At 41.5% G+C, this 26,118-nt stretch overlaps 1 protein-coding gene across 1 annotated transcript; it reads left to right on the top strand.

The window, feature by feature from the left end:
• The first annotated feature begins 1,485 nt into the window (after nucleotides 1–1,485).
• Nucleotides 1,486–22,775, top strand: LOC119807776 (C-type lectin domain family 4 member A-like). Its single transcript, XM_038319925.1, has 6 exons — nucleotides 1,486–1,733; nucleotides 3,053–3,169; nucleotides 6,347–6,448; nucleotides 19,745–19,896; nucleotides 20,728–20,840; nucleotides 22,396–22,775. The coding sequence occupies exons 1-6, from the start codon at nucleotides 1,652–1,654 to the stop codon at nucleotides 22,535–22,537; spliced, it is 708 nt and encodes a 235-aa protein (XP_038175853.1). The 5' UTR covers nucleotides 1,486–1,651; the 3' UTR covers nucleotides 22,538–22,775.
• The last annotated feature ends 3,343 nt before the right edge of the window (nucleotides 22,776–26,118 follow it).

The following is a 26,118-nucleotide window of genomic DNA, read 5'->3' as shown; positions in this document are numbered from 1 at the left end:
AAGGACGGTGTCTGTGCAGAAGGCAGAGCTGGTATGGGTTTCAGAGACTGGTAAGGTAAGGATGCTGTCTACCTGGGGTATAGCTCTGTTTGGCCCCTCAATACCTTCCAGGGTGATGGGGGCTTCTGCCTATGGAGGTGACCTTGGCGGAGTGCTAAAGCCTCAGAGGGAAGTGGAGACTCCTCAGGGATTAGCACCAGGAGTCAGAGGACAAGCCTGATGAAGGAGGCTTTCCTCAGCCATGGGGTGAGAACTTCAGCAAAGGTGTCTGGTCCTGAGAGGGAACATCCAGCTTAAGGAGGAAGACATCAGTGCGGGGGACATAGGCTTGACCTGAGGCTGGAGCCCATCCTGCAGACGCAGGCGTAGTGGAGGATGTGGGAGGGGGATGGACAACATCCTAAAGATTACAGCTTGAGAGCCAGCAATCTAGATAATGTACATAGTTTTGGTTTTTTTTTAGCCACAGATCTAAGTTAGAAATGCAGAAATTTGGGAAATAAAATGGAACCTGTGGCATCACATTAAAATGGGGGTAATAGTGTCAACTCATGGTTTTTAGTATGTTTGGATACAAACTGGAGAGAAAACCTAGAAATACAAACTAAGTGAATGTGTGTGTGTGTGTGTGTGCATGCACACACACACACACACACACACACACACACACACGCGTATGCACCTGCTGTTTTCTTGCTATGTATGTGAACATGGGAGTAGCTAGAGGAAATCCCAAGAAGGGGAGTGTTTGGAAGAGCTGAAGGCTGCGCATGCGGGTCCGAGCTAGAGGTTTTCTGCAGGAGGAACTCAAGTGATCCCAATTTTAGCAACTAGTTTGTTTCCCCTCCCATGTATTGTGATCCATTAATTCTCACAATCCATTAATTGTCCCAACAGTTCAGTGAACCCGCGAAGCTCCTGCCGAGCAGGGCAGGGAGCCAGACAAGAGAGGCACCAGGAGAGAGACCGCTTCCTCCCACAGCTGCTACCCAGAGCTCTTTCAGGATGTGGCCAGTGGCATGGTGGGTGGAGCGGCCCATGCAGTGAGTTATAACTCACTTAGGTGCTCAGGTGCAGCTTCAGAGGCAACCGGACTGAGCCTTGCCTTCCCACTGCTGGAGGCAGCTGAGGGGGAAGTGGGAGCCCACATAATGGTGAGGAGACCAAGAATGTGGTATCAGAATTTGCCTGTTCCGTCAAAATGGATGTCTTTGTGCCTTAAGCATTTGCTCATGCTGTCTGGTTTCGTCCGAAATCATTTTTTGCTTATAGTCGGGCATGAATTTATGTTTGCTGCAGAGCGTTTTAGGACAGAGTTCTCTGAGGGCATGGTTCCTCTTCTCCCCTCCTTCCTGTTTCTTTCCTTCCCCCTTTGAGTTCCCACTCTATAGATTTGCATAGTGTGCTGAGTAGGTTTGAACGCTGCAATTCTTATTTTCTTGTTTTAAGATGTTTCGTCTCTGCGTGTGTGGCCCAAGTGATTCTGTGTTGGGGTTTCTCATCCTCACGTGATATATCCCAGCGGGAAATACCTCTTCTCTTATACAATTGTGTAATATGACAACTTATCACCGTGTTCGGTTCTCACATACCACAAGTTTTTGGGAGGAGACGAGGTGCGTTACCTGAGGGAGGCAGGTCTTTTCTTGATATGGCTTCAGAAATCACGTATGCAGAAGTGAGATTCAAGAATGAATCCAACTCCTCAGGCCCCTACTCAGATTCTGCTACAGGTAAAAAATATTCTGGACTTAATGGAGGGGGAAAGATGAAGGAAGGGTGATGTTGGTTACTGATTCTCTGAGTGCTCTTGACTGGGATTTGTCTGGAGTCGCAGTGGGTTGAATTGTTTGCGGAGTGACTTTTAAGGACGGTAGAGCTGTCTACTAGGAAAGAAAAGTTTTTTTGGCATTTGTTTTGCTCTTTCTGTTTACAGAAATTATTCCTTGCATCTCGCTGCCTTTCCAGCTATATAAAAATGAACAGAAAGCGAAATAATACTTTTCAATATTGAGCTCTCCCCTCTATGCTTGACAGGATATTACAACTTTATGTAAACTGTTTCTCTGTTTGGAGCTTTTTTTTTTTTCTTGAAGGAATTTTATTATTTTATACTGTGGATCAAAGCAGAGCTTCTCCCTCGGTAGGCAATTGCTCTGCCACTAAACTGTACCTTCATCTAGCAACTGTTTTCCAGCCACAAGACTGGACTAGCAGACTAACCTTATGCTAAAGAAGTAGAATACAATTAGAAATATTCAGCCCTTATTGTACATGTGTCTTTAACGTTTGGGCAGTCTAGAAGTTATTTGAATACATAGTGCTGCAACCACAGGAAAGAACTCCAAGAAAACATGATAACACGAAAATTCACTTATGCTGGGTGGTGGTGGCGCACACCTTTAATCCCAGCACTCGGGAGGCAGGCAGATCTCTGTGAGTTCGAGGCCAGCAAGGTCTACAGACGAGTTCCAAGACAGCTCATACTGTTACCCAGAGAAACCCTGTCTTAAAAAAATGTACTTATGATACTGTGTAAAAGAGAAATTGTCGGCCAGACGGCGGTATTGATGTTGTGTTGCCATGTGCGACAACACAGTATGTGTGCATCCTTTCACATCTGCTGAAAGGACCAGTGTGGTGTAATTCCAGCACTCCTGAGGCAGAGGCAGGAGGATCACTGCGGACTTGAGGCCAGCCTGGACTACATATGAGTTCTAGACCAGCCTGGTCTACGTAGTGGGAGCCTAGCTCATTACACCTCCCACCGCCAAAGGAAAAAAAAAAAAAGAAAAAAGAAAGAAACCCATCAAAGTGTTTTTGTGAATATATTTGTATTCAAATTATAAAATAATTTCAGATCTCAAAATACTAATATTGGTTATTTCAATAGGGTGTGTGGATTTATTCTTTGTAATGTTTTTACAATGGACATTATTTTTCTATTATTTAAATAGCCACACTTTAGTAATTGTGAGATGTGGAGGAGAAGGGAAATGAGGAGGGAGGATGGAACTTATTACTCATGAAATGAATGTGGTTCTCTTTCCAGCTCCCAAAGTGAAGCCCACCCTGCATCTAAGTAAGCCCGGTTTTCCTTCACTGCTTTTTACATCGCTGATGGCCCTTTTCCTGCTGCTGGCCGTCGCATTCTTAGCTGCTTTTCTTTGTAAGTATCCCAAGCAAACCACTGGGCGATGTCCGCCTCAGATGAAGGGAGGCTCCGCTGTAGCACTTGACATTTAACAGAATACGAAGAAGAGGTATTCTCCGAGGAAAAAAATAATTCAAGGGATTGAATTGTGACTTTTACTTTGCCCTTGGATTTAGCTACTGTCTTGGGATAAAAGGTATTCTTTCTCACTAGGGAAACTGAAGGGTATTTATGAGTGTATGTGGGGTTGTGGAGTGAACTCTGCGGAGTGTTGTCTTTGTTAGGCTGGGAGATCAAATCTATATTTTCTCATTGGCATTGAGAAGTCGAAGTTAAGCTGTGTGTGCAGACAAGCTGTGTGTGCAGACAAGCTGTGTGTGTAGACAAGCTGTGTGTGTAGACAAGCTGTGTGTGCAGCAGACGAGCTGTATGTGCAGACAAGATGTATGTGACGAGGTCTCCTTCATCTTGGGATGAGCTTGGGGACAAGAAGGAGCCAAGAAGTAATTAACCAAGAAATGTTCTTCAGCTAATTCCTAATTGCTTCTGTCCTGTGCAGGATGAGTAAAATCTACAAGCCAGCCGAGCAAATGTGTGAATTTCTGCTCATCAAAGATTAGAGACTCTCCGAAAAGTTTAAATGCATGCAAACTAGTTTATTTAGGATGTTTTACTCACTCATTTCATCAGTCAGTATCAAGTAGTAGCCGTTTACTGTGTGTCACACAGCGAGTCAGACAGAGTCCAGGAAGAACCCGGACTCTGATCTCCAGAATCAGTGGCAATCAGGTGCAGTCACACATTCGTACCAGCTACTCGGGATGTTGAGATAGGAGGACAGCAAGTGCGGGGCTAGCCAGGACTGCGTAGAAACTCTGTCTCAAAAAAAAATAATGAAGCAAAACTGGGCTAGTGTCTGCAGCACTGTCCAGGAAGTCTTGTGGAGACATAGATTTCCTAGAAGAGGCGACATCTAGAGCTGTATATCAAGAATGTCACAGAACTGTGTGAGACAGAAGATTGAATAGCTGAAGCACACAGTGCTAAGTGAAGAAACGACATTTCCCTAGGTAGACAAAGTAGGATCAGAGCATGTGCGGTGCTCCTTTATGAAAGACTTAGTTTTTACTCCTAATAATATATTTTTATTATGTTTTTTGCTAAATAAATTGGCATAAAATTAATGAGCTAAGATGACTTATTTATCTTATACTTTTATGGTATGGCAATTTAGGCCGATCTCCACTGAGTGACTCTTCTGGTCCTAGCTGAACTTAGGCATCTATATGTGGTCAGTTACAGGTCCGGGCACCTTTATATGAGTCCTTGGGATGGCCTGGGCTTGTTTACATAGCAGATTGCAGACTTCCAAGATTGAAAGTGACCATGAGCCAGGCCTCTCAAAAATTTTAATGTGTAGGCTAGAGAAATAGCTCAGTGGTTAAGAGCACTGGCTGCTCTTCCAGAGGTCCTGAGTTCAATTCCCAGCAACTACATGGTGGCTCACACTCATCTATAATGAGATCTGGCCTCTCCTCTTCTGGCTGCATGTAGACAGAACACTGTATATATATAATAAATGAATAAATCTTTAAAAAATAACTTACAAGTAGATCAGAGTGGACTTTGCAATTCTCTTGGCTAAAGAAAGTCTGTGTGAGGCAGCTCACACAGAAGACTTTACCTTTTTTCACATTTTCTTCTTTCTTTCTTTCTTTCTTTCTTTCTTTCTTTCTTTCTTTCTTTCTTTCTTTCTTCACCGGGAAAATTTCAAAATCATATTGCAATGGTGTGTAAATACAGAAGTTAAAAGTTGTGGTCTTTTTTTTCAAAGCCTCATAGTCATAGAGAACCATTGCAACATTCCAAATATAGAACCGATGCAGCTAAATTTAGATTATCGATGGTATTGATGGCACTTTTGCAGAAATCTGAAAATGGAGCCATTAGAAGAGAGAAATGGGAAGGGCGTTTGTAACCTGATAATGCAATGTGTCTGAAGGACACAAGAGGAGGTGGCATGAATGGTAAAGGGCACAGGACCAAGGAAATAGGTTCTTAATGAATATTGGGATCCAGGGATTAAGAGGTCCAAGAAGTGCAGTGTGACTTCGATATTCTGATGATGTGAACTCTGCAACAGCAACCATGAAGTCATTCAAAGAGGTAGACAGTAAACAATAAGTCACAGGTTTAAGTTGGTAGGTGCTGATTTGCATTTTGGGCATACTGAGTCAAACCTAATATGTTTGTGTTTAGTGAACACAGGATTCTGCCCACATAGGTAGCAGGTAAAACCATAGCAATACATGACATCACTTAGGAAGATTCTGCACGAAGAGAAGGCACAATAACAAGACTGAAAGAAGTGTGACATTTTATAGGGGTGGATGGAGGGAGAAGAGAATATAAGAAACAAGAAGTGATGGTAAAAATGGTGAGCCAAAACCAAGACAGAGCAATGGCGTTAAGAGCTGAGAAGGAAGAGAAGTGGGGTCAAGTCCAATAGCAAGATGGCTCATAAGTGCCCTGGGACATTATTGAAGATTCATTTCAAACTTGTTAGTGAAATGGAGAAGGCAAATGTGGCAGGGTGAGGAGGATGAGGACACAGGAAGGAAAGTGAAGAAATTCAGCTCTAGAGAAGCCAGTCCAGCTTCAAACCAGGAGAGAGCAAGAATGTGTGCACAGAAGAGTGAGTCTGTCGAGATGAAGGAGGTTTAAGAAGAAAAACATGGATCCATAGATACATGCTGGGTTAGTCTTTATTTTACATTCTAAAATACCTAGAGTTACCCAGAATTAGCTAACCCCCTTTCCTCCCAAAGCAAAGGCAGTTTACATCCTTAAATATGAGTATCTATGTCTGCTTCCCCTCCCCCAAGAGTTTGCATTTTCATCTTACATTAAGCACTGAAGCGTATGGGTCACTCCCTTTAGAGCCATGACAACAGACCTGTCCTGCCTTTTAAATCACTTGTCTTTCTATGAGCCCTGGAAGGACCTGTGATTTCTAAATAGGAGGCTGAGGACTCCACTGACAGTGGGGTTATGGGGATTGTAGTCAAGCCCTGTCTACTTAGGTAATCAGGACTTAATAGATCTGTGTGCCAGTAAGTAGAAAGTAGAGAGTCACAATTCTTTCATGAAAATGAGACATATTTGTTCTGTTTTTGTTTGTTTGTTTTACAGTTTATTTTCAAAAGTACTCTCAACTTCTTGAAGAAAAAAAAGCCATAAAAGATCTAACTTACACAGGATTGAATTGCACAAAAGATGGTTCACACATAGAAGGTAAGAATTAATGTGCCTAAGAGTTTGGTTTCTGGCTATAAAGTGTAATGGTTCCATATAGATCTTCCTTCCTTCCTTCCTTCCTTCCTTCCTTCCTTCCTTCCTTCCTTCCTTCCTTCTTTCCCTCCCTCTCTCCCTCCCTCCCTTCCTCCCTCCCTCCCTCCCTCCCTCCCTCCCTCCCTCCCTCCCTCCCTCCCTTCCTTCCTTCCTTCCTTCCTTCCTTCCTTCCTTCTCATCTCTCTCTCCCTTTCTTTCTTTCTTTCCCCCTCTTTCTTTCCATTTATTCTTCTCTCATCCATTACATCACAGTTCTCCTTCTCTCCACTCCTGTCAGTTCTTTTCTCCACCTCCACTCTACCTTAGATCCACTCCTCCTCCATTTCCCTCCAAAAAGGAGCAGGTCTCTTAGAGATATCAACGGAACATGGCATAACAAGTAAGACTAGGTACATACCTTCATATCAAGGCTGACTGACCAACACAAGCCAGTAGGATGGAAAGATTCCCAGGAACAGTGAAAGAATCAGAGACAGCCCTTTTCCACCCTTAGAAGTCCCACAAGAACACCAAGATACACAACCATAACAAATGTGTGCAGCCTGGTATCCTTAACCTCTCTGGCTCCTACAAACTTTTCTCCTTCTCTTCTGCAGGGTTTTCCAAGCTCCATCTAAAGTTTGGCTGCAGGTCTCTGCATCTGCTCCCATCAGTTGCTAGATGAAACCTCTCTGATGACAACTGGGCTAGCTACCAGCCTATGAATATAGCAGAATATCATTAGGAATAATTTCCTTGACTTTTGCTTTTATTTTGTATTATTTTTGTGTTTGGTTCTACCATAGGTCTCTGAACCATTCAGTTTCAGGTTCCTGATCATCTAGGCAGTGTTGGGCATGGGCTCCCTTTTGTGGCTTGGGCCTCAAGTTGGTCCAGTCACTGGTTGGTTACTCCTACAAGTTCTGTCACACTTTTACCCCAACACATCTTACAGGTAGGGTAAATTATAGGTCAAAGGTTTTGTGGCTATGTTGGAGTCCCAGTTCCACCACTGAAAGTCTTAGCCTGGTTACAGAAAAATGGCAAGTTCAGGCTTCATATCACCCATTATTAGAAATCTTTACTAGGGTCACCCGCATAGATTCCAGAAGTTTCTCTCGGTACTCCCTCTCTCCACCCTCATACTTTGATCCCTCTTGTTCCTATCCCCATTCACCCTCAGTCTACCTACAAATTTATTCTATTTCCCCTTCCCAGGGAGATGCCCCTTGGTACTTAGCTTCTTTGGGTCTATGGATTGTAGTAGCATGATTATCCTTGAAACAATAGCTAATATTCACTTATAAGTGAGTAATGTCATGTTTGTCTTTCTGGTCAGGGTTAGCTAACTCAGGATAATTTTTCTCTAGTTCCATGCATTTGCCTCTAAATTTCACAGCATCATTTTTTAAACAGCTCTACTGTGTACATGCACCACATTTTCTTTAGCCATTCTTCTGAGAAACATCTAGGTTGTTTCTAGTTTCTTGTTATTATGAATAAAGCTGCACAAACATAGTTTAGCAAGTATCTTTGTGGTAGGATGGAAAAAGGTGTTTTGCCTTTTTTATGTTTTATTGATCACAAACTTTTAACCTATAAATTTAGTCATACTTAAGAAATGTAGAATAGTACATGAATTCTTTGCCTCCTCCTTATATTTCTCTTTGCTTTAGTTTCTCCTCTTTGTGACCCCTTCCCCTTTATGAGAAGCTGAAGCTTTTTCCAGCCACAGCTGCAACCCTGGGCCATAAAAAAGCTGACAAGTTATTGCTCTGTGTGTCTCTTATTGTATCTACAAAGAATGTTTTATGACCCTGAGAAATAGCCTGGTGACCTCTCTATTGCCAAAGAATTGCTGTTGTATGTGTATTTAAATTGTAGATCTTTGAAACTCAAGGAAGAACAATAAAGGACATGACCAGAATAGCATGTGTGAGTTTATTCTGTATTCCTCAGTTATAAAACCCTCAATCTCAGTTTTGCTTTGCTATGGATCGCTTCCTTGAACCCCGGAGGTAGCGTTGAAGAGGTAGACTCTCAAGCTATCATTAAATTTACTTGTATTTGAGTTTTGTGCAGGCTTTTAGATATGGATCTATTTGCATTCTTCTGCATGCAGACATTCAGTTAGACCAGCATCATTAGTTGAAGATGCTTCCCCCCCCCATTGTTTATTTCTGGCTTCTTTTTTTTTTTTTTTAAAAAATCAGGTGACCATAGGTGTGTGGATTTATGCCTGGGTCTTCTATTGAATTCCATTGATCAATGTGTCTGTAGTTATGCCAATACCATGCAGCTTTTATTACTACACCTCTGTAGTACACCTTGAAATGAGGGATGGTGATACCTCTGGAAGTTCTTTTATTGTATAGGATTGTTTTAACTATCTTGTTTTTTTTCCATATGAAGTTGAGAATTGTCTTTCCAAGGTCTGTAAAGAATTGTTTTGAAACTTTGATGGTGATTGCATTGAATCTGTATATTGCTTTCGGTAAGCTGGCCATTTATACTCTATTATCCTACTGATCCATGAGCACGGGAGACCTTTTCATTTTCTGATATCTTCTTCAATTTCTTTCTTCAAAGACTTGAAATTTTTTTTTTCCTGAAGGAGTTTTTTTTTTAAATTTCTTTTTTTCCCTCATTTTTTTGGGTTTTTATTATTTTTTTTCCATTTTATTTATTTTTTATTAAAAATTGCCATCTCCTCCCCTCCTCCTCCCCCTTCCCTCCCCTTCCCTCCACCCATACCCCCACTCCCTCCCTCTCCAGGCCAAAGAGCCATCAGGGTTCTCTACACTATGTTGAGTCCAAGGTCCTCCCAACTCCCTCCAGGTCCAGGCAGGTGAGCAACCAAACTGACAAGGCTCACACAGAGCCCATCCATGTCGTAGAGACCAAGCCCTTCGCCATTGTCCTTGGCTCCTCGGTCAGCCTCCACCATCAGCCACTTTCAGAGAGTCCGATTTGGTCGCATGTTCCATCAGTCCCATTCCAAGTGGACTTGGTGGTCTCCCATTAGTTCTGTCCTGCCGTCTCAGTGGGTGAACGCATCACTCATGGTTCTGACTTTCTTTCTCATGATCTCTCTCCTTCTGCTCCTCATCAGAACTTTGGGAGCTCAGTCCGGTGCTCCAATGTGGGGCTCTGTCTCTATCTCCATCCATCGCCAGGTGAAGGTTAAGGCTCACAGTGAGCCCGTCCATGCTGTAGAGTTCACATTCATTGCCGTTGTCCTTGGTTTCTCAGTCCTCCTCCACCGTCAGCCACATTCAGAGAGCCCGGTTTGGTCCCCTGTTCCATCAGTTCCATTCCAACTGGACTTGGTGGTCTCCCGTTAGATCTGTCCCACCGTCTCAATGGGTAAACGCACTCCTCATGGTCCTGACTTCCTTGCTCATGATCTCCCTCCTTTTGCTCCTCATCGGGACCTTGGGAGCTCAGTCCGGTGCTCCTATGTGGGGCTCTGTCATTTTCTCCATCCAATGCCAGGTGAAGGTTCTATGGTGATATGCAATATTCATGAGTATGGCAATAGGATCTGGACATTTCTGGCACCCTCTCCTCAGCTGCCCAAGGACCTAGCTGGGGCGTCTTCCTGGACACCTGGGAACCCCTCTAGAGTCAAGTCTCTGCCAACCCTAGAATGGCTCCCTTAAGTAAGATATATAATTCCTTGTTCCCATATCCACCCTTCCTATATCCCAACCATCCTATTCCCCCAAGCTCTTCCCATCCTCCACTTCACACTTTTCTCTCCCCATCCCCCCTCCCCCCATCCCACCCCACCCCTATGTTCCCATTTTTTGTCCGGCAATCTTGTCTACTTCCAGCATCCAGGAGGATAACTATATGTTTTTCTTTGGGTTCACCTTCTTATATAGCTTCTCTAGGATTTTCCTCATTTTTTTTTATTAAAGATTTCCATCTCCTTCCCGCCTCCTTCCCCTTCCCTCCCCTCCCTTCCACCCATACCCCCACTTCACCCCTCTCCAAGACAAAGAGCCATCAGGGTTCCCTTCACTATGTTAAGTTCAAGGTCCTGCCAGCTCCCCCTAAGTCCAGGAAGGTGAGTAACCAAACTGACAAGGCTCACAGTGAGCCCGTCCATGCTGTAGAGTTCACATTCATTGCCGTTGTCCTTGGTTTCTCAGTCCTCCTCCACCGTCAGCCACATTCAGAGAGCCCGGTTTGGTCCCCTGTTCCATCAGTTCCATTCCAACTGGACTTGGTGGTCTCCCGTTAGATCTGTCCCACCGTCTCAATGGGTAAACGCACTCCTCATGGTCCTGACTTCCTTGCTCATGATCTCCCTCCTTTTGCTCCTCATCGGGACCTTGGGAGCTCAGTCCGGTGCTCCTATGTGGGGCTCTGTCATTTTCTCCATCCAATGCCAGGTGAAGGTTCTATGGTGATATGCAATATTCATGAGTATGGCAATAGGATCTGGACATTTCTGGCACCCTCTCCTCAGCTGCCCAAGGACCTAGCTGGGGCGTCTTCCTGGACACCTGGGAACCCCTCTAGAGTCAAGTCTCTGCTAACCCTAGAATGGCTCCCTTAAGTAAGATATATAATTCCTTGTTCCCATATCCACCCTTCCTATATCCCAACCATCCTATTCCCCCAAGCTCTTCCCATCCTCCACTTCACACTTTTCTCTCCCCATCCCCCCCCCCCCCCATCCCACCCCACCCCTATGTTCCTATTTTTTGTCTGGCAATCTTGTCTACTTCCAGTATCCAGGAGGATAACTATATGTTTTTCTTTGGGTTCACCTTCTTATATAGCTTCTCTAGGATTTTTTAAGAATTATAGGCTCGATGTCCTTTATTTATGGCTAGAACCCAATTATGAGTGAGTACATCCCATGTTCATCTTTTTGGGCCTGGGTTACCTCACTCAGGATGGTGTTTTCTATTTCCCTCCATTTGCATGCAAAATTCAAGATGTCATTGTTTTTTACCGCCGAGTAGTACTCTAATATGTATATATTCCACACTTTCTTCATCCATTCTTCCACTGAAGGGCATCTAGGTTGTTTCTAGGTTCTGGCTATTACAAATAATGCTGCTATAAACATAGTTGAACAGATGCTTTTGTAATATGATTGGGCATCTCTTGGGTAAATTCCCAAGAGTGGGATTGCTGGGTCCTGGGGTAGGTTGATCCCAAATTTCCTGAGAAACCTCCACACTGCTTTCCAAAGCGGTTGCACAAGTTTGCATTCCCACCAGCAATGGATGAGTGTACCCCTTACTCCACATCCTCTCCAGCAAAGGCTATCATTGTTGTTTTTGTTTTTAGCCATTCTGACAGGTGTAAGATGGTATCTCAACGTTGTTTTGATTTGCATTTCCCTGATTGTTAAGGAGGTTGAGCATGCCCTTAAGTGTCTTTTGGCCATTCGAACTTCTTCTGTTGAGAATTCTCTGTTGAGTTCAGTGCCCCATTTTTTAATTGGGTTCATTAGCATTTTAAAGTCTAGTCTCTTGAGTTCCTTATATATTTTGGAGATCAGACCTTTGTCTGTTGCGGGGTTGGTGAAGATCTTTTCCCAGTTAGTAGGCTGCCTTTTTGTCTTAGTGACAGTGTCCTTTGCTTTACAGAAGCTACTCTGCTTCAGGAGGTCCCATTTATTCAATGTTGCCCTTAATGTCTGTCCTGCTGGGGCTATACATAGGAAGCGGTCTCCTGTGCCCAAATGTTGTAGAGTACTTCCCACTTTCTCCTCTAACAGGTTCAGTGTGATCAGATTGATATTGAGGTCTTTAATCCATTTGGACTTGAGTTTTGTGCATGGTGATAGACACGGATCTACTTTCATTCTTCTACAGGTTGACATCCCGTTATGCCAGCACCATTTGTTGAAGATGCTTTCTTTCTTCCATTGTGTGCTTTTAGCTCCTTTATCAAAAATCAGGTGTTCATAGGTTTGTGGGTTAAGATCTGGGTCTTCTATTCGATTCCATTGGTTGACTTCTCTATTTTTATGCCAATACCAAGCTGTTTTCAATACTGTAGCTCTGTAATAGAGTTTGAAGTCAGGGATGGTAATGCCTCCAGAAGTTCCTTTATTGTATAAGATTGTTTTGGCTATCCTGGGTTTCTTGTTCTTCCATATACAGTTGATTATTGTCCTCTCAAGATCTGTGAAGAATTTTGATGGGATCTTTAAGGGGATTGCATTAAATCTATAGATTGCCTTTGGTAGTATTGCCATTTTTACTATGTTGATCCTCCCAATCCAAGAACAAGGGAGATCCTTCCATTTTCTGGTGTCCTCATCAATTTCTTTCTTCAAAGACTTAAAGTTCTTGTCAAATAGGTCTTTCACTTCCTTGGTTAGAGTTACCCCAAGATATTTTATGCTATTTGTGGCTATCGTGAAAGGTGACACTTCTCTGATTTCTTTCTCTGCTTCCTTATCCTTTGTATATAAGAGGGCAACTGATTTTTTGGAGTTGATCTTATATCCTGCCACGCTACTAAAGGAGTTTATCAGCTATAGGAGTTCTTTGGTGGAGTTTTTCGGGTCGCTTATGTACACTATCATATCATCAGCAAATAACGAAAGTTCAACTTCTTCCTTTCCAATTCGAATCCCCTTGATCCCCTTGTTTTGTCTTATTGCTATTGCTAGAACTTCAAGCACTATATTGAAGAGATAAGGAGAGAGTGGACAGCCTTGTCGCGTTCCTGAATTGAGTGGGATGGCCTTGCGTTTCTCTCCATTTAATTTGATGTTAGCTGTCGGCTTGCTGTAAATAGCCTTTATTATATTTAGGAATGACCCCTGTATCCCTAATCTCTAAGACTTGAAATTTTTGTCATACAAGTCTTTCACTTGCTTGGCTAGAGTTACCCCCAAGATATTTTATATTCTTTTTTGCCTATTGTGAAAAGTGTTGTTGACCTGATTTCTTTCTCAGCCTGTTTGCCATTTGTAGGAGTGCTACTGATTTTATTGAAGGTGTTTATCAGCTGTAAAAGTTTCCTGGTAGAATTTTTGGGGTCACTTATGTATACCATCATATCATCTGCACATCAATACTTTGACTTCTTTCTAATTTGTTTCTTTCCAATCTTCTTTAGTTGTCTTATTTCTGTAGCTAAAACTTCAAGTACTGTATTGAATAGATATGGAGAAAGTGCACAGCCTTGTTTTGTTCCTGATTTTAGATGAATTGTTTTGAGTTTTTCTCCATTTACTTTGATGTTGGCTATAGGCTTGTTGCAAATTGCCTTTATTATGTTCAGGTATGTCTCTTATTTCCCTAAACATTCTAAGACTTTTAACATGAAAGGACATAGGATTTTGTCAAAGGTTTTTTCAGTGTCTAATGAGATAATTGATGGAGGAGTGTCTATGTGTTACTTTCATTATTAATAAAGAAAACTGCCTTGGCCCTTTAAGAGACAGAAAATTAGGTAGGTGGAGTAGACAGAACAGAGTTGTGGGAACAAGGAGGGAGAGTTGGGGAGACGCTTCAGGCATTCACCATAGTGAGTCTCCATGATTCTCCTCTCTGAGATGGACATAGGTTAAGCTCTCTCCTGGTAAGCCACACCTCATGGTGCTACACGGATTACTAAATATGGGTTAAAGAAAGATGTGAGAATTAACCAATAAGAGGCTACAGATAATGGGCCAGGCAGTGTTTTAAAAGAATACAGTGTAATTATTTCGGGTGTAAAGCTAGCTGGCGGCCAAAAATACAGTGTAATTATTTCGGGTGTAAAGCTAGCGGGCGGCTGGGTGGCGGGACGCAGCCCGCCGTTCCTTCTACAGATTGGCGCCCAACGTGGTGACTAAATCCACTTAAAAACTTGAGAGGGCTTTAAATAAAGGAGAGAGAGAGTTTAACACAGCTGTTTGCTGTTTGCTAGGACGTGCTGTAGAGAGATTTCCTGTTTCGGCAATTGCGGCAGAGAAAAAGCTGAGTCATTTTAAAACCTGGCTTCCTGGTGCTGTGCCGCCAGTGCAACCTCTGGTTATAAAGCATTTCATTGGCTTTTATGGGCCTGGATATTTGTGTTCCCGCTTGGGATAGGAAGGAGAGTGCACTGAGACTGGGCCAATGGCTCCCTGCTCCTTGCCTGCACCTGGGCAGATGGCGGAATCAGGCTTAGGAGAGCGGGAGAACATGGCGGATTTCTGCCGCCATACAGAGATGTTTCCAGGCTGCGCAGTGCTCTGCGCCTCAGATTTGGCTGTAACTTGGGTGAAAAGAGTTTCTGTGCTGCACGCTCAGTCTCAGAATTAAACTGCTGAGTGTGGCTCCAATGTGGACTGCTGTGTGCCTGGAACTGTGTGCAGCTTAGGGGCACCAAATAACTGAGGCAGGAGTAGCTCTGGCTCTGCTCCACCATGCTGAACTGTGCTGACCTCAGGCAGGAACTATCTATTGTAATTACCATGATAACAGTGCAGTTAAGGTTTAGAGTTGGCTGGAAACAGGCGGTACCGTATTACCTCTACATGGCGCAACTTAAGTTTTTAAGTGCTTAACCTTTTAAGAAGTGCTCCTGCATAGTAAAGAATTACAGATTCACAATAGGACAGATTCAGACAGAAAAGACTTTTAAATGGGTCACAATGTTGGATGACTGTACGTAGGCTTGAGAGAGGAAAAAATAAATATATAGAGAATAAAGTTAATGCCTTTAAAAAGGGGTAAAGTCTTTAAAGAGACAGAATAAAGTAAAGTGATAGAGTAAAAATAAGCCACGTAAAAATGGGAAATTCACAGAGAGTCTGGATTATGTATTTTATTGTGTTTTCTTTGAAATTTTTGACTGTAAAGGAGCTAAATACAGAGAGACATTTCATTATATGGGCTGCCAGGCTAGACCAGAATGGACATCTTAATGGCATGACTTCAGGATTTGGATCTAAGAACATGATGCTTTGGAAAAGAGTTTCTTCTTTTGTTTTCACAGAGGATGAGGCTCTCTGGATTGCTTCTATCCCAATATGGTATGATAGATCACGCCCTCCTGAAAGGTTGCTGTGAACACCCTCAAAAAATTACTTCGCTCAACTGCCGACTGAGATGAACCTAGCAGACAGGTTATACCATAAAAGATCTGATTAACAGCGCCCCCATTCAGCAGGAAGCAGTTTGGAGAGAAAAAACTGCGCCCACTTTCCCAAATATTGTTTATAAATGTTCTTTTACATTTAAAGGGGAGATGATATAGAGATGAATAATTTGCAATGGTATGGATTTTAAGGTCAATTTGTTATATGTATATGTATTTCTGATCTTGATTAAGATATTGTAATTGTGTAATTCATTTAAAAAAGTAATGTATAATTAGGAAATATAGGTTGTTAATGGATAATCATCGATAATAGTCAAGCTTGTAGTCATGTTAGTTAGATTTTCTAGATGTGCATAGATATATTTCAGATAGGCATTCTTCATATCTTTCAAAGACTGCAGAATATGGCATTTAATGTTTTAATAACTTAGGGTTTTCATGACAATGAGACACGTCTGCTCCTGGCAGCACCAATCTACTTCAAGAGGATGGGCATCAAAGAGGCTACTTATGGAGTTTGATAGCCATTTGGGCAAGAAACTGCTCTTGGCTGGACTGTTGCATAAACTGGACACCAAGAACCCGCAGAGAGAGGACTGCTGAACTTGCCTAAGGGTGAGACGGTCTTTTGGGGTTCCTGATTCATGAAAGAGTCTGCGAGACGTTCTGCAGGACACAGCAGAAAGTGACTGAACTGTCTTTGGAATTTCCTGGTTCATGGAAATGTCTGCTGGATACTTATGGGCCTGTAGGCTGAAGATGGATGCCCCAACGGTACAGAGGAACTTTGGGTGACTGTCCAGGCAGCGAGTTGTCTCTGTCATTTCTAGAGTTTGAAAGCTGCATATTTCTTGTTTACTTAAGTAATATTATATCCTTCTGTAGTCTTTGATGGAGTTAAAGAATAAATAGATAGTTATAGCTTTCCTTAGTTATGATAAAAGATAAAATAGATTAAATATTGTAACTGTAATACTTGCTTGATAACTGTTTTGTTACATGTAATTTTACTATGTTAAAGTTAAAGCCTTTCTTTTTTGTTTAAACAGAAAAAGGGGAAATGATGGAGAAGTGTCTATGTGTTACTTTCATTATTAATAAAGAAAACTGCCTTGGCCCTTTAAGAGACAGAAAATTAGGTAGGTGGAGTAGACAGAACAGAATTGTGGGAACAAGGAAGTAGAGTTGGGGAGACGCTTCAGGCAGTCGCCATAGTGAGTCTCCATGATTCTCCTCTCCAAGATGGACGCAGGTTAAGATCTCTCCTGGTAAGCCACACCTCGTGGTGCTACACCGAATACTAAATATGGGTTAAAGGAAGATGTGAGAATTAGCCAATAAGAGGCTGAAACTATGGGCCAGGCAGTGTTTAAAAGAATACAGTTTCCATGTAATTATTTTGGGTAAAGCTTGCCGGGTGGCCGGACGCATTCACTTTGTTGATATGGTGGTTAATACTGATTGATTTTCATATCTTGAATGATCCCTGCATCTCTGGGATGAAGCTGACTTGATCACAGTACATAATGTTTTTTTGATGAGTTCCTGGATATGGTTTGGGAGTATTTCATTGAGTATTTTTACATGTATGCTCATGAGGGAAATTGGTATGTAATTATCTTTCTTTGCTAAATCTTTGTGTAGTTTGGCTATCAGGGAGTTTGTGGTCTCATAAAAAGAATTTGACAATGTTCCTTATGTTTCTATTTTGTGGAATAATTGGAGGAGTATTGACATTAGCTGTTTGAAAGTTTGGTAGAATTCCATGCTAAAACTGTCTGGTCCTGGGCTTTTTTTTGTCAGGAGACTTTTAATGACTGCTTTTATTTCTGTAAGGGTTATAGGTCATTTAAATTGTTTATTAGATTTTTACTTAACTTTGGTAAGTGGTATCTATAGAGAAAATTATCCATTTCTTTTTGATTTTCCAGTTTTGTGGAGTATAGATTTTTTTTAAAGCATAACCTAATGATTCTTTGGGTTTCCTCAGTGTCTTTCTTATGCCCACCTTTTTTTGTTTCTGATTTTGTTAATTTGGATATTCTCTCTCCACCTTTTAGTTAGTCTGGATAAGAGTTTGTCTATCTTGTTAATTTTCTCAAAGAAGTGACTCTTTGTATTGTTCTCTTTGTTTCTGTTTTGATGATTTCAGCCCCTGGATTGATTATTTCCTGCCATCTCCTCCTCTTGGGTGGATTTGTTTCTTTTTATTCTAGAGATTTCACGTGTGCTGTTAAGTTGCTGGCATGAGAACTCTCCATTTTCTTTTTGTGGGCATATGTAGTGCTATGACATTTCCTCTCAGCAGCACTTTCTTTCTGTCCCTTAGACTTGGGCATGCTGTGCATTCATTATCATTGAATTCTAGGAAGTCTTCTGTTTCTTTCTTTATTCTGCCTTGACACAACAGTCATTCAGTAGAGAGTTGTTCAGCTTCAGTGAGTCTGTAGGCTTTCTGTTGTTTCTGTAGCTGTTGAAACCCAGCTTTAATTAGTGGTAGTCTGATAGGATTCAGAGTTATTTAAATTTTCTTATATCTGTTGAGACTTGCTTTGTGACTGATGATGTGGTTGATTTTGGAGAAGATTATGTGATGTGCTGAGAAGAAAGTAAATTCTTTTGTGTTTGGGCAAAATGTTCTGTAGCCATCTATTGGGTTCATTTGGTTCATAATGTCTGTAAGCTCCAGTATTTCTCTGTTTAGATTTGTCTGGATGACCCATTCATTGGTGAGAGTGGAGTATCACAGCCTTTCACTATTAATGTGTGAGGGAAGATATGGAAGTTAAGCTTCAGTAGTGTTTCTTTTACAAACTTGGGTGCCCTTGCATTTGGTCATCTTGATGGAATTTTTCTTTGATGAGTATAAAGTGTCCTTTCTCATCTCTTAGTAAATTTTGGTTTGAAGTTGAGTTTTTAGATGTTAGAATGCCTACTCCAGGTTGCTTCTTAATTCCATCTGCTTGGAACAGCTTTTCTCAACTCTTTGCTCTGAGGTAATGCATACCTTTGATATTGAGGTGTGTTTCTTGTATTCTGAAGGATGGATCATATTTTTGAATCCATTCTTACAGTCTGTGTCTTTTTATTGGCAAATTAAGTCCATCGATATTTAGAGATATCAATGACAAATGATTCTTAATTCCTGTTATTTTGATGTTGCTGTTATTTTTGGTATGTGTGTGTATGGGTGTGCTTCCCTTCTTTCATTTTTGCTGGTGTGAGAGTATTTATTGCCTGTGTTTTCATAGGTATAGTTAACTTCCTTGGGTTAAAATTTTCTTTCTAGTGTCTTCTGTAGGACTGGAATTGTGAATAGACATTGTTTGAATTTGACTTCATGATGAAATATCTTGTTTTCTCCATCTATGGTGATTGAAAGTTTTGCTAGGTATAGTATTCTGGGCTGACATTAATAGTCTCTTAGAGCATGCAGTGCATCTGTTCTGGCCCTTCTGGTTTTTAGAGTCTCCCTTGTGAAAACAGGTGTAATTCTGATAGATCTGCCTTTATATGTGGCTTGCTCTTTTTCCATTGCAGTTTTTAGTATTCTTTCTTTGTTCTGTATGTTTAGTGTTTTCATTATTATGTGGTGAGGGGACTTCCTTTTCTGGTTCAATATATTTGGTATTCTGTATGCTTCTGTATCTTTATAGGCAACTCCCTTATTTAAAAAAAGATTTATTTATTGTGTATACAGTGTTCTTCCTGCATGTACGACTGCAGAGCAGAAGACGGCACCAGATCTCATTATGGATGATTGTGAGTCACCATGTGGTTGCTAGAAATTGAACTCAAGACCTCTGGAACATCAGACAGTGCTCTTAACCATCTTCTCCAGCCCAAGAACTCCTTTTTTAGATTAAAATTTTTTTCTAGTGTTTTTGTTTCTCCTGGTTCCTCTGTCACCTCCATTCTACTATAACCACTGCATTTAAAAAAGATAACTATATCAATTTTTTCAATTATAAAATAGAAAAACACGTTATGACAGATATAAAGAGTTATACTTACAACATGTTTGATGATGAACAAGGGGCCCTGATGTTAATGCAGATGGATGGAGACCGGGGTAGCCTGGCACCCGAGTGGGGGTGCTCCTTGTTGCATCTGAGGAAGTGGGATGTCCTGGCACCTATGTAGTCTCAGCATACAGTAGCTTTTAAATGACTTCATGACATCTCACTTACATCTCCTTCCTCCCCATAGACAAAGTCTGGAGCTGTTGCCCAAAGGACTGGAAGCCATTTAGTTCCCAGTGCTACTTCATTCCCGCTGACTCTGCATCTTGGAGCGAGAGTGAGGAGAAGTGCTCCAGCATGGGTGCTCATCTGATGGTGGTCCACAGCAAGGAAGAGCAGGTGCATGCTGGGAGCGAGTAGGGACTGGGCCCAGCTTGCTGTCTGCCCTTTTTACTAAGAGGGAGTTTTGTTGACATGGGTGTTGGTGCTGTGGCAGAAGGCTTGCCATCAGGTAGCCTTGGTATTCTACACCTTGCTCCCGCTGCAGTGAACTAAACAACCCACAGGAACAATAGCAACAGAAATGCAGTGCCTGAGGGTGGAGGGAAGGATGGAATGTTTCTGTTTGAAAGACCAGTTTGTGATTTCAGCACTCTGTAGTACCAGCTGCCTAACAGAGGAGGGCGCAGAGCTGACTAGGGAAAGGGGATCCAATCAGGAGAGTCACAGCCAACCATCAGAAATGAAATATCTACAGTTACGAATGGAGAATGATTAAATTTATAAAATCCTCTCATGCGCAACCTTCAAAAATGGTGTTGGGGAAGAAAAGAAGGGAGTGAGTCTGAGACGAGAATTCATTATGACCATGGACAGAGATCGTTTCTGGTGTCATGGAAATCAGGTCAATGAGTGATGACTTTGTGTCCTGGTCAGCAGGGGAAGATGGCACTTCCTGGGGGTGGGGGCTCTTCCAGTCCTTGATCCTCTTTGTCTTCTCATCTCTGTGTGACCAGAAAAATGTCAGTCGAACCATCACAGTGTACCTCTGAAATGTACAATTATTGTGTATTAATCCAAAATTTGAAAACTAGAGAGATGAACTAGGATTTGATTATTATGTATTTGCATATGTGCATCTAAAATAATTTTTAAGAGGTCTTAACAGATCTACAACAGAAAAAGAAGCACTCAATATAGGATGAATGCTGTGTTTTTCTTTCCTCTTAGGATTTCATCACTAAGATCCTGAACCGTAAAACTGCTTATTTTATCGGACTTTCAGATCCAGGACATCGACAGTGGCGATGGATTGATCAGACACCATACAATGAAAGCACCACGTGAGTCTAGAGTTACTTAGAGAAGTCCCAGGTCCTGTGCCATGAGAAGGCTTTAGGGTGTTCCAGCTGTTGATTATAAAACCAAAACAGCCCAGTCCTGGTGTGAGTGCTGGGGGTGGAGTTGCCTTCATCCCCGTTTACTCATCGCAGGAGTCCTGTGAGACACGTGTTGCTGACACTCCCAGGAGAGATGAGGAACTGAGTTAGAAGAGTGTAGGATGATGAGAACCCAGGTGCCCGACCAGGTGCTTACAGATGGGGGGTTTTATTGTGCTTTCAGTCACTCATCTATATTTGAAAAAGTTGGATCTATTTTTATTTTTATTTGTGTGTGTATATGTGTCTCTCTGTGAGTGTGTGCCATGTGTATGTGGGTGCTCATGGAGCCCATAAGAGTGTGTTGGGTTCACTGGAGCTGGGGTCACAGGTGGTATGACTGTACCAATAGGAGTGTTGGGAACAGAACTCTCACATGGTACTCTTACGTGTTCTGGAAAAACAGTAAGCATTCTTAATGTCTGAGCCATCTCTTCAACTTTCATTTATATCTTTATGAAGCACAATTAATAAAAACTCAGAGAGAGAAACTGGGGTTCAACCTGAAGATCCAAAAAGCAAAGCAGCCAGCCACTGGCTCTTACCTCAACCTCAATCTGAAATGGCGATCCTGCCTCCAGGAATCTCAGAATGAGACTGAGACTGAGAGCTGTCTCCTCCCATTTTATAATCCTCTCTAGTTCTGGGATTAATGGCACACATCACTACCACCTGATTTTTATGGCAAACTAGTGTGGCTACTGGGATTAAAGGTGTGTGTTATTGCTGTCTGGTCTGTAAGACTGGCCAGTGTAGCTGTTTTACTTTTCTGATCCTCAGGCAAGCTTTATTTATTAAAATACAAATGAAATGCCACTACATCTTTATAATAAAATTTAATGTCAAGACCATAACTGATTATTTCTCATAAATCAAAAGCCCTCAATCTGATATTTTTATGTGTCATATTTATGTAATTATTTAAAAACTCCAATATCTTAGCATGCACCCATATTCTATCAGATGTCTGTTGTGAGGAATAGGTAGTGATGTTACTGTCATTCTCAGTTTTCAGAGAAGAAAATAGGAATCTAGGATTTTAAATTACTTGTTCTACTTGACAGAAATAAGTAGATTTTCTAGATATTTTAACTAGCTCTCCAGTCTGTAAAATAAGAGTGTTGTAAAATTAAAAATATTAAAATATGAGAATAAGGAGAGACCTCAATATATAAATAAGCACATGGATTGACAGTCTCTGGGTACCAAGACCTAGGGATGAAGTAGCCTTGGGATGTGTGCTGGGAGAACAGTTAAGTAACAAGCTGAGAGAATATTAAATGCGGCGGGCCCTGTTTTCCAGGAAGGTCAGATACGGGTGGTGGGGAACAGTTGATTTGTCCACACTAGAATCTGATTTCACAGATTCCAACCTCATCCCCAGGCTTGCTTGCTTACTCTTGCTTTCACTTTCCCGGCATTACTGTAGAAACACCTGATGCTCTTTCCTCCCTTGCAGGTTCTGGCACCGAGGTGAGCCCAACAATGACCATGAACAATGTGTTATATTAAGTCATCCATATTCTAGCTGGGGCTGGAATGACATCCCTTGCAGTGCTAAACAGAAATCAGTTTGTCAGATGAAGAAAATATACTTGTGAAAAAGCAGTCTCCATGGACATGGGGCAGCATTTTTATCCACCATTACACAGACACCTGGAAAGTTTCTCATGTGGAGGAGATGTCCACAGAATTTTATTAGGCAGCAAATGATTGTTTATTCATGTATACTTGTCTATTCATCCACCCACTCCCTCATAAATAACCTTTTATTTAGAATTTTCCATGAACCAGATCACTATACATTGATCCTTTTGTCCACACCATTTATTCTCACAATTGTATGATATGTTCTCTCCACCTATCTCTTTTTTTCTCTGATTTAATCTGCCTTTGGCTTTGTTGACATGTACTTGAGAAATAAAATTCTATATATTTAAATTATAATGTCTGGATTTATATATACATATATAGTGAAATAGTTATACAAAGCTGGTTAACACCATTCATTTCTCAACATAGTTGCCATCGTGTGTGTGTGTGTGTGTGTGTGTGTGTGTGTGTTAGGAACACTTAAGAACTTTCTAAGAAAGTTCAGATACACAGGATGGTGCTAATTGTCATCACTATATTGTATATCGGACCCTCAGATTTTATTTGGCAGTTTATGTCCTTTCCTCAACATGTCAAAGATCCCGACATCTGACCCCTTACCACCGAGATTCTTCTCTCTAATTCCTGTGGTTTACATTTTCAGACATTGTTTGTAAGTGCTGTCATACACTGATCCATCTTTGATTGTTTCCTGTAGATGAACACCCTCCACAGTCATCCACTGTTACACATTAGCGGATGTTCATTTTATCGTGGACTAGTATCTAATACACACAGATAGGTATTAAAAACTGACTATCCATTCATCTACTGACATACAAGTTGTTTGCAAGTTTTCACTTTTGTGAGCAATACCGCAAAGAACATAAACATGGGCATATTTAGGTGATGGTATTCTTACGTTTCAGTCTATGTATCCCAAAACAAGATGGCTACATCGTGTGTAATCCCATAGCCAGTGTTTGGAGGCGCTTCTGTACTGGGTTATGCAACAGTTGTATCAGTTCAGTTTCCTGGCAATAGTGCATCAGAATTTTACCCTTAAATATTTTGTGTTTTAGTATTCTTAGACATAGATTTTCTTCTATTTATATGGAATTGAAAAGGACTTTTCTTCTTTACCACTTATCCATCCAGTGTACAAAGCTCATTTATGAAGTCTAATGTGTGTGTGAGCTATGTATGCATTATGTAGAGATTTTAGGGTTTTCTCTGTAGATGATCATAGTATCATTAAAGAGAGATAGTTACACTTCCATTCCGTGTGGAAATGTGAACAGTATGGACAGAAAATGTCCGCTGTTGCTTTCTCCCACTGGAGGGTTGCTGCCTGAAGACTACTCCCCTGTAGACACCGCTCCTGTGAGAGTAGCTAAACCTGCCTCTGTGTTCAGCTGTATGTAACAAACACTCTGAGCTTCTGGGGTGTTGCAGCTTCCCATCAGCGAGCCCAACGCACCTGATCCCAGCTTCTCTGCATCTGTGTCTTTGTCCAGCCTTCAGTGTCTGTCCTTTCTTCATTCCATCTTCTCCCCCAGCCATGGCTCCAGAACCCAAGCCATGCATGATGCAGCACATTGCAAACTGGAGACCTTCTGAATCCTTTTCCTTGGCTGCTTTTCCTTGTCAGGTCTTCCAGGGAATAGGAGTTAGGAGTGGTGGGAGAGGGCATCGTTGTTCCTGATGAAGGAGCTATTTCAACTTTTCGGTGTTGAATGCGGTGCTAGCTGTGAATTTTGTCATTAACGTATAGTTCCTTTTATGGTGATTTGTGTTTCAGTTAGTTGTGTTGTCATCAAATATCTTACAGATCGTCTCCCTGTGTAATAATTCTATCTAATGAGTTGCAAAAAGCACCAGCCCTAGACACCCACACGCAGTAATTTCTGTTTTGCGTGTTGCTCAATTGATGTTTGAGGACAATCTTGAATTATAATTTAATCTAAAGAATGAGAAAATAAGACCCAACTTGTAATGTAACTTAGGTACTGCTTTAAAAAAACATGAACTTACATACCTACTATAAATATGAGAAATATTAAATATTCTTTATTTGTTATTTCATGAAAACCACACTAGAATGCCTTTCAGCAAGTGAAAGGTTGCATCTTTTGACACAGGAATCCTGACTAAATTGTCATAGAAAAGAATACTGTATTCAATGGCTTCCCTCTTCAAACATCTCCCGTAGCAGCATAACAATGACAAAAGGAAACAGGCAAGTCTTGCTCAGCCCCGAGCCAGTGGGGCACAGGTTTCTCAGCGTTCACATAACCAGTTACATAAGTCCACCTGTAAAACAGAACCGCCGTGGCTCCTGAGGTGGTGTTTCCATCTTTGTGGGGAGCTGGACGTTAATAATCTAACCAAATCTGCTCAGAAAAGGAAAGCAGGGGTAGCATTCAGTCAGCTGGACCTGCTGCTTTTAGAAAGGTCATATTCACTTCACCATTAGCCAACTTCACTTAAACCCAACAAAAATATTCTGCTAGCCCTTCACGATCACGTATGAATGAAATCATGGGGGCAAGTTAAAAGCCACAAAACAACTGGTTTACAGTAAGTAGGCAATGGATATTTGTCGCCAGTAGCCTCTTTAGCTCAAATCTCCCTCTTCTCCTGCCTTCTTAATCCCTGTCAAAGATCAGCTTTGTTCCGGAAAAGTTCAGATCTTCTATCAGTGTACTCCTCCAGAAGATGTCTTTGTGCCTGTTGACATTTGTGTAAGAGAACCCAGTGACCTGACAAAAGTCTTGTCTTTCTCAATAAAACCCATATCTATTTATTATTTTATTTCTGGTTTCGAGATACAGTTTTACTATGTAGGGCAGCCCTGGCTGACCTCAAACTCACAGAGATCCACCTGTCTCCGCCTCTCAGGTGCCAGGATTAAAGCTGTGCACCACAGTGCCTGGCCGAATCCCATTTTTCACTGAACATGACCCATTGGAAGCTGGGCTGCCTCTATGGTCCATTGATGTTGATGTACATTCCCACTGTACCCATTTTGTTGAGAGTCTTTAAAATTATGGATTGCACTAAGTTTTTCAGATACATTTGATAATTTATTGAATTTGCCAAGATTTCTTTTCTTTTTCATCCAGTTAATGTGGTTCATTGTGTTGACTGGTTTTCATGTGCAATACATTTGTCTGTTATTGATAAATCCAATCTGATCATGGTGTAATCCTTTCAATTTCTGCTAAACTCATTTGCTAGGTTTTGTTTGTTTCTTTTGTTTGGTCTGCAGCAAGGAGATCTGCCAGCCTGAATTATGTCTTCTTCTTCTTCTTCTTCTTCTTCTTCTTCTTCTTCTTCTTCTTCTTCTTCTTCTTCTTCTTCTTCTTCTTCTTCTTCTTCTTCTTCTTCTTCTTCCTCTTTGTTTGTTTGCTTGTTTTTTTGAGACAAGGTTTCTCTGTAGCTTTGGTGCCTGTCCTAGAACTAGCTCTTGTAGACCTGGCTGACCTCAAACTCATAGAGATCCACCTGCATTTGCCTCCCAAGTGCTGGGATTAAAGGCGTGTGCCACCTCTGCCTGGCAAATTATGTCTTCTTATCACATGATCTT

The sequence above is a fragment of the Arvicola amphibius genome, chromosome 2 (genome assembly GCF_903992535.2).
Source record: "Arvicola amphibius chromosome 2, mArvAmp1.2, whole genome shotgun sequence".
Classification (NCBI taxonomy): domain Eukaryota; kingdom Metazoa; phylum Chordata; class Mammalia; order Rodentia; family Cricetidae; genus Arvicola; species Arvicola amphibius.
This window is presented reverse-complemented; position numbering and strand designations above follow the sequence as displayed.

Bases quoted from the DNA above. Each gene is read 5' to 3' on its own strand.
- LOC119807776 (XM_038319925.1), top strand. From the start codon at position 1,652: ATGGCTTCAGAAATCACGTATGCAGAAGTGAGATTCAAGAATGAATCC. The intron at 1,734-3,052 runs GTAAAAAATATT...TTCTCTTTCCAG, and splicing joins CTACTCAGATTCTGCTACAG to CTCCCAAAGTGAAGCCCACC. The intron at 3,170-6,346 runs GTAAGTATCCCA...TTTGTTTTACAG, and splicing joins ATTCTTAGCTGCTTTTCTTT to TTTATTTTCAAAAGTACTCT.